Raw genomic sequence first — 8,883 nt, 5'->3', positions numbered from 1 at the left:
ACAGTCACGGAGAACTGGCCAACACGTCGCGACAAGTGATAGTTTATTTTATTTACTTGTTTTTATAGTTTATTTTAAAAAATTTAGCCCTTTTTATTAGTATTTCATTGTATATTCTTTATTTTCTTTATCATGGATCGTGTCAGGTGCTTTCTATTTTACATGAAGTATTTTGCAGGGTTTTGGATACTCGATTTGATTGCGGTTTGGCTTGGAGATGGGCTTGGTGGGCTATCGAGGCATTATTGGGCTTTTTGGATCCATCAAAGAGGAATTGGGCTTAAAATGTTGAAGCCTTGGATGAAGTGGGCTTATGAAAATGGGTCATGGACTAGAGAATATGGACTTTGACTATCCATTTGAAGCTTGAAGATGATTGGCCAAATATGAATCATGTGAGGTGTGGAAGGAACCAAAGGAATCTTGAGTAGTGGGGTAGAGTAGTAGAGAAAAAAGAGCAAATAACATTACATCATCTTTTGTGAGGGTGGAGTCTCAGTCGCGTAAACTTGTGAGGGTACCCGTACAACTGCACACTTTGGGGCATTTTGGTCATTTTGCTCATTATTTACCTTGTGGGGTTAGGTTTGGCAGCCACAAGTCGATTTTCCACCATTAGAGCACCTTGGAGGCGATTTTTGAGAGCTTGATCTACATTCTTCTCATACTTCTAAGTAATTGTTAGTTTCTTGATGTAAAAACACTTTTGTGGTTGTTATCTTGTTTCCATGAGTGGCTAATCTCTTTATTATGGTTAACTTGGGTTAAAACCCTTGGATATTCGTAGGTTTTGAAGGATTCATGCTTGATTGTCATTTATCTTATGTTTATTATTCTAGTTCATATTTCTTATGCTTGTTTAATACTTTGATCATGAGCTTGGTACTTGAATGAGCAATTGTTGGTTTATTTCTTTAGTTTAGCATTGAATCATTGAATTTACCTAGAACAAGGCTTTATGATGGTAGAAATCATCTCTATCTTATGGATCATGACTCTTTTATTGATGTGTAAGCATTGACATCCTTCAGGAATTGGGGATTCCTTCATTCTTAAGGCTAATCAACTTCCTTGGGTTCAATTGCTTCAATTGAATCCTTGATTTTGATTAAGAAGGTGTGTTGTGGGCTTCCCCAACCTCCATCCTACCTTTGAGAAATCTTGGCATATCATGCTTCATGATTGCTATATCAAATCTAGGATGGATGATAAGCTTCATATTGAATCCTAATGATAAACACACAAATGTTCATTGTGTTGAATTGCCTTGGTTGACCAATGCTCTCCAATATTTGAGCATCTCACAAATATTACTTAGTTGCAAGTATTTTAGTTTTCAAGCAATCGCAACCCCCCCCCCCCTAGTTTAATTATAGTTAGTTAGGCCTCGTTTGTTTTTCTACAAAAGTACTTTTTGAGCACTTTTCCCTTCTGGCGGGTAGACGTTTCTCAAGTGCACGTCTTCTTCCGCAAACAAGGAAAAAGACAAAATACATTTAACCATTTCCAAAACAACAACACCTTAGTTTTATTACACTAGTTCTTTTGGATTGCATTGGTGATTGAATACAACCATTTCCCAGAGGATCGATGCCAATTTTTACCATTATATTGTGTTTTATTTTCAAGCAAAGGGTGTAATTTTCTTGGTGGACTTGACATCCTACCAACAAGCAACTCGCCACATCTTGCGACCTGGTTCTAACAGCTTAACGGATTAAGCTCTTAACCCTTAATCTCCAAAGTACACAAGCTCATATATGATCCTTCTAAAGATCTTGATTGATAAAGTTTCTAACTTTATCCATTAAGCCATCCCAATATGTCAAGATCTATAAACATAGGTTCTTAATGGATGTACTAAAAGCATGGACACCAAACTAAGTCATGCAAACCATCTTTCTAATGACCACCTAGGTCATGAAGCCATAGAATGCACTTAAGGGTTTTGGAGTTTACTCAACTCCAAGAACAAGAAGATTTGGACCAAAAAGCTCATAAAATGACATAACAATGGATCTAGAGAAGCAATGAGCAAGATAGCAACTTTATACCTCCAAATGATCAGAAATGTGATGAAGATGATAAATCTAAGCTGGCGCCAAGCACACAAGCAACAAGAGAGACTCTTTCTTCCTTCAACATTCACAAAATGTGCCCACACACTCAAAACACACACCACCACGTTGTGGCCAAGCCTAAACCTTACAAAATTTTTAGATTTAATGATTCAAGCTCAAAGAAGTATATTTGAAAAATGAATGTTACAATTTTAGTCGTTAAAGCAAATCCAAACCTGAAGTAAAACTTGATTTATGCTTTCATCTTACCCATAGATATTTTGTACATTAGTTAAAGAAAGGCAAACCAATAAATTAGTTAAATACATGGTTCACTTAAAACAGTTTACCAGGACTACAACAATAACATTGCCAATTAAAGCTATCAAAGTCAAATTCAACTCGATTTTTCATTACGACACTGCCAAAAATCTTGTTGGGTGGCATATTAATCATAGATAATCTTTTCTGATAACTACATAAACTTTTTTATTCAGCTGTCAATTGCAAATCTAACTGTAACGAAGATAACATTTAACTAATAATAACTCATAATCTGTATCCTCTTTTAACAATGCCAAATTCAAATCAATCGGAATAAATATAATTAACTACCATTATCTTCTTGGCTTCTTCAGTTTGTCTTTTCAAGGATATCAAAGCTATCATGTCTCTAAGAACTTCAAATGACTTTATTTTTTTTTAGCTTCATCGCTTGTCTCTAACAAATCATATTCCAAGATCTAATTTCCATATTATTAATCTCAATTTGAAGAGGAGATTTATATAGTAAAAGTTCACCTTTCATTTTGTATTCGTTGCATTTCTAGCAATGGGTATTGCACCATATCTCAAGGCTTAATCTATAACAAAAAAAGATACTCCCTCCGTCCCAAAATTATTGTCCACGTTTGAATTTTTAAGTCTTTTTTGTTCAACTTCGACCTTGATAATTTATTTTTTGTTATATAATTTTTTATGCAAGATATATGAATAGATTGGTTTTTAAATGTATTTTCATTGTTATAAGTTTCATCAAAAATTATATAACACAAATAAAGTTATTTATGGTCAAAGTTGACATGGAAAGACTTCAAAAGTCAAACATGGACAATGATTTTGGGACGCAGGGAGTAGTAGTTAAATAAATATTAGTTGTCAATTCCATCCATAAACATAAGAAATAAAATATCGAAATAAACAAATAATCTCTGGTTCCCATGGATTCCATTTTCCTGTGGCTCATTTCTCTCATTTCCGTTAATGCAAACCTTAGTTATAACACGAAAACTACATGATCCATCAATTTGGTTTATAGGGGTGTTTTTCGTGATTACTAAATGGTAATATGAATCTCTTTGTAGTGTCTAGGACCTCCACAACCTGATCAATATCCATAAATATATAACCTGCTTTAGAAGCATATGCAAGACAATCTAATGAGTCATAAATTGAAAAGATTTACCTCATTGTAAGGTGAGCATAATCACCATTACAGAAAATAGCTCAAAACCCATAGTAACACCAAAACTAGAAGATGTAAGCATTATTGTTGACTTTTAAGTATATGGAAAGCAATAACATTAACGTTATAGCAGAACCCTTGCAAGATCAACAATCAAGCAAGAGAACTATTTAAATTTCCTAATCGAGTTGTAGTTTGGTTGAACTTAAGAAAAGGGGAACATTGGATATTCATACATGATGAAAAATTCTAGATTTTAATAGCCATTTTCAACTTCCTCAACCACCGCCACTTCCATTAACAACCTATATATTTGTTTTCTTTCCGCATACCTACAAAAAAATAAAGATAAACCCCCAATTAGATTCAATGCATGAAACAACTCATACATTCTTTAAATTTCTACAAAGATTCAAGACATCAGTAAACTTAAGAGTAGGAATGAATATTAATCAGATACCTACCTCTATAAACACCTTTATTGGCATGAAATTCCTTACATTTTTCTTGATACTCAACCACTTTCTAAACCAATTGACCAAGAGAAATGTCCTAACAGAAAAACAAAGCTTCATTCAGCAAAATCATCAATAAACCCAAGTAAAGAGTTAAGAAAATGCATTGGGGAAACAAAATAAAACCTTGTTCTTTTTGGAGTTTTCATCTCTCATTCTTCCTTTTGGTCTTAGGGCTTGCTCATATAGGAAAAAGCTTCCATCACATCTCAGAGATGTGTGTGCATAGAGAAAAGGAGTGACAATTGTGCAGGTGAGGGACAAGAAGTGGAATCTGCCGCTTCTTCTTATTTATACTTCCAAACATCTTCGATCAAAACTCAAACCAAAAATCAAACGGGTCCAGTTTCTTCCACATCAAGTACCCATGCATTATTTGAACACAAATGATCCTGTTCGAGATTAAATAAGGGCAAAAAGTGTGTGTGTGTGGGGGGGGGGGGGGGGATTAACACAATCAGAGTGTGGAGCTCGTAGAAGAAACATACCTGAGTGGTTGTGCGAGATGAGTGAGAAGGAACATGGGGAAGTGCAGTGGAAAGTGGAAATAATTGGCTTGTGATTTCAATATATAGCAGATGGTGAGGTCGAAGAAGGAGACATGAGCGGAGAATACCCTTCTGAAAAACCGTTGGGAAATTAAAGGCGAAGAGGAGTTATGAGAAGTTGAAGATCGACGATACATGAAAAATCATGGGATGGTTAGCACTCTATGTATTCAACCGCTAAGAGATTAGAAGTTTGACATCGATCTTGATGAAAGTTGAAGAACGTGAGAATAAATCGATGTTGACGGAGGGTTGAAGAGCATGAGAAGGAGACGACGAGGTTGGACACAATAACTGTAAATAACGATTTACAACGGTTGATATTGAATATCAAGAATATCGGATGCTCCTTGTTCTTCTAGTGGTTCTTGACTCACCGCGCTGATAGTAATAATAATAATTTGTAATTCTATGAATCAAATACGATATTAAAAACTCAAAATACAATTTAATTTATCAATAACAAGGTTTTTCATTTATTAATTATATCAAAATGATTTTTTTTACTAAAAACACTTAATAAATTAATTTCCAAAACACATTTCTTACACGCGACAAGTTGGCAACATTAATACATGTAGAGCATCTTTTATACAATCGTATAAGACTGTGTTTGACGCGTCACAGCTAGCTTATTTTTCGAGCTTTTTTATGTTGTGGTGTTTGGTAAGCCAAAAAGTAGCTAATAAGCTAGCTTTTTGAAAAGCTACTTAGACTAGCTTTTTAGAAGCTTTTTTAAAATTTTCCAAATACACCCATTAATTAATTATAGAAATACATATTCTTACATATCCTTTTATGTAATTTTATATATTTCAGCTAGTTTTACCAAACGTTATTTTTTATCAGCTAACTTTTCAGCTATCAGCTAGCTTTTTATTTAACAGCTAGCTTTTCAGCTAGTCCACCAAACATAACCTAACTCTAAAATTTTAAAACATACGTTTCAGTTCTTCTTTTTTAAATGAATTTTTTGTTTTTAATTAGGTAACAGACTTAATTTTCTAATCTTTCTAGAAAGTTATCCGGAAAAAAAATATAAAAATCATAATATAATAGTGTAAATATTAAGTAGGTAAGTAATTAAAACTAAAACTAAAAACAAATAATAATATAGATATTAAGTAATTAAAAATAAAAAAATATAGGAGTATTAAATTAATTGATTAAACACGTTTGAAAAACCAAGTAATAAAAACAAAGTAATTTTTTATTTTTTATTTTTTTAGCACAATCCAATTAATATTGGAGTCAAATCGTGAGTCCTACCATCACCGCTGAACTCTGAATATATGCTCGCTCCATCATATTCCATTTTCGAAACTTTTTCAAAGAGTAAGTTTAACTCCACCGATTAGTGATTACAACCTTCAAACTATTTGAACTGAAACTGAGAAAGAACACATAAACCTTCAGCCATGGAGGGTAGACTTCTTAAATCCTTAACAATGATGATGGTGATCCTGATGAGTGCCTCAGCTAAAATACCCACCACCATGGATGGCCCATTTAACCCGGAAACCCGAAAATTCGACCCATCACTTCGTCGAGGCAGCGACGATTTGCCCATGAATCATACCAGATTAAAGAAAAATGTGACTTCAAATTTTCCAGAACAAATTGCTTTAGCACTTTCCACTCCAAATTCCATGTGGGTTTCATGGATCACTGGTACAATTTCACTCATTTCCACCAATGTCTATGTGATCGTTCTCGATATAATTTCATTCTTGTTTTAAAGGGGATGCACAAATTGGGAAGAATGTAACGCCACTCGATCCATCGAGTGTTGCTAGTGAAGTGTGGTATGGAAAAAAAAGCGGGGTGTATTCGAAGAAACGACATGGAGTTTCAGTGATTTATAATCAGCTATATCCATTCAAGGGGCTTCTTAATTACACTTCCGGGATCATCCATCATGTCAAAATTGATGGTAAGAATTCATCACCTCAATTTTCCATTAATACCCATAATCACTAGTTCAAATCAATGCTTGATTTGCTTTATTAGGTCTTGTACCTGGTACGACTTATTACTATAAATGTGGAGACAGTTCTATTCCGGCGATGAGCGACGAGCGTCTTTTCAAAACGTTACCGTTGCCCAGCCCTAACGCATACCCTAGTAGAATCGGAGTCGTCGGAGACCTTGGCCTTACTTCAAATACGACCACCACTATCGATCATCTGATTCAAAATGATCCATCTCTTGTTGTAATGGTGGGTGACCTAAGTTACGCTAATCAGTACCTTACAACTGGTGGCGATGGTGCTTCCTGCTTCTCTTGTGCTTTTCCCGATGCCCCAATTCGTGAAACATATCAACCCCGTTGGGATGGATGGGGAAGGTAAACTCTTCTGTATGACTTTGCTATATGGATTGTGATTCCCCCTTGTAGAAGAATGTGATAATTTTGACACAAAAGTTCAGGTTCATGGAGCCCTTGATCTCTAGAGTACCCATGATGATCATTGAAGGTAACCATGAGATCGAACCACAAGCTTCTGGTGTCACCTTCGAATCATATCTAAAAAGATTCGCAGTTCCCTCCAAGGAGTCACGCTCTAACACCAATTTCTACTACTCATTTGATGCGGGAGGCATACACTTCATCATGTTAGGAGCATATATTGACTACAATAAAACCGGTATCTAAATTTGACTTTTACCAAAATTGCTAATTTGTTACTCGTTTTTCAAGTAGTGAGTAGTTGATACGAATACATGATTTTTTTTTTTCAGGTGCACAATATTCTTGGCTTCAAAACGACTTGAGAAAATTAAACCGAAGTGTGACACCTTGGTTAGTGGCCACATGGCATTCCCCTTGGTACAATAGTTATTCCTCACATTATCAAGAATTTGAGTGTATGAGGCTAGAAATGGAAGAACTTTTGTATGAGTATCATGTTGACATTGTGTTCTCTGGTCATGTAAGATATTGTTGCCTTTTTACTTAATACAGAAAGAACGACATAACACAAAGATAATGTTTCTTGAGTATGAGATATCAACCACAAATGAAATGAACGATAATTTGTGGCTTTTTCAGGTGCATGCTTATGAGCGGATGAATAGAGTGTATAATTACAGTTTAGACCCTTGTGGGCCCGTGTATATAACAATTGGAGATGGTGGTAACATTGAGAAGGTTGATGTTGAATTCGCAGATGAACCTGGAAAATGTCCTTCACCTAGTGATAATATACCTGAATTTGGAGGGGTATGTCATACAAATTTCACCTCTGGTCCTGCAAAGGGGAAATTTTGTTGGGATAAACAACCCGAATGGAGTGCATTTAGAGAAAGCAGCTTTGGACATGGCATCCTCGAGGTAAGAAATGTTAATTAAGGACAAAAAGTCGTAAATGCCCTCCTCATCCCCATCATTGAAATAGCCAAGAAAGCTTGTCCATTACATCAGTCTCAGTCTCAGTCCAATGCACGCTAAATGCAGTACAACCTGTTCTGTTGTGTCTTGCATAACAAATGGGGACTAAAGACATTTTTAAAAACGTTTTGTAGGTCGTGAATTCTACATATGCACTATGGACATGGCATCGAAACCAGGATATTTATAAGGAAAACGACATTGGTGATCAGATCTACATTGTTCGCCAACCTGAGTTGTGTTCGGTTTCTCCACAGGTAATCCTTAAACATTGTTCTTTCCTATAAACCATTTTGATAATATGGTCAAATGATGTTGTAGATTGATGTAACAGCTTAGTCAAACGAAGCAATCGGATGCAACCGGATTCGGAGTTCATGATTTGCATGGTTCATCATCTTGTTTCTTGATCTTTGTCATTGCCTTTACATGGCTTCATTTTCTGTAACCAATGTGTGTTGTAGCTTTGCCAAAAAAAAAACAGTTTTTCTTACTCGTGGATGTTGTTAATTTGTAATTAAAAGGTCCCATGTTCAACTCATGGTAAAAATATACTTGCAAAATTGACATTTTAATTGAATATAGTCTCATGAAATAGAATGTTTTAGATCCGATTCTATTAGACGCTAAAAGTGCTTGTTAGTGTCATTTTAGTGTAATTGGAATTTATACTAGTGCAAAAAGGGATGAAATATTTTATGCAAGTTTGGTGTACGGCACAATTATGAATTTGAAAACAATTCAAAATATGATTACAACTATTGTTTTTTTCCTAGTGCCTTAGAATTGACGTGTTTTATTATTAGATGTTTAGAAGTTTCTAAGAGCATGGAGTTATTATGTTTATTATGATTTACATTCATATATGTCGGACTGGTCTCTCTTATTTATTTTATCCGTTTTT

At 34.9% G+C, this 8,883-nt stretch overlaps 1 protein-coding gene across 1 annotated transcript; it reads left to right on the top strand.

The window, feature by feature from the left end:
• Nucleotides 1-5,865: 5,865 nt before the first annotated feature.
• On the top strand, nt 5,866-8,586 carry LOC111915916 (purple acid phosphatase 23). The gene is made up of 8 exons (XM_023911559.3): nt 5,866-6,259; nt 6,330-6,521; nt 6,599-6,935; nt 7,019-7,236; nt 7,331-7,521; nt 7,641-7,922; nt 8,114-8,236; nt 8,314-8,586. Exons 1-8 carry the CDS (start codon nt 6,007-6,009, stop codon nt 8,425-8,427), a joined length of 1,710 nt encoding a protein of 569 aa, XP_023767327.1. The 5' UTR covers nt 5,866-6,006; the 3' UTR covers nt 8,428-8,586.
• Nucleotides 8,587-8,883: the final 297 nt, after the last annotated feature.

Source organism: Lactuca sativa, chromosome 1 (assembly GCF_002870075.4).
Source record: "Lactuca sativa cultivar Salinas chromosome 1, Lsat_Salinas_v11, whole genome shotgun sequence".
In the NCBI taxonomy this organism is placed as follows: domain Eukaryota; kingdom Viridiplantae; phylum Streptophyta; class Magnoliopsida; order Asterales; family Asteraceae; genus Lactuca; species Lactuca sativa.
This window is presented reverse-complemented; position numbering and strand designations above follow the sequence as displayed.

Excerpts from the sequence above, each read along its gene's own strand:
- LOC111915916 (XM_023911559.3), top strand. The coding sequence starts at position 6,007 with ATGGAGGGTAGACTTCTTAAATCCTTAACAATGATGATGGTGATCCTG. Across the intron at positions 6,936-7,018 it reads CGTTGGGATGGATGGGGAAG|GTTCATGGAGCCCTTGATCT; the intron begins GTAAACTCTTCT and ends ACAAAAGTTCAG. Across the intron at positions 8,237-8,313 it reads TGTGTTCGGTTTCTCCACAG|CTTAGTCAAACGAAGCAATC; the intron begins GTAATCCTTAAA and ends TTGATGTAACAG.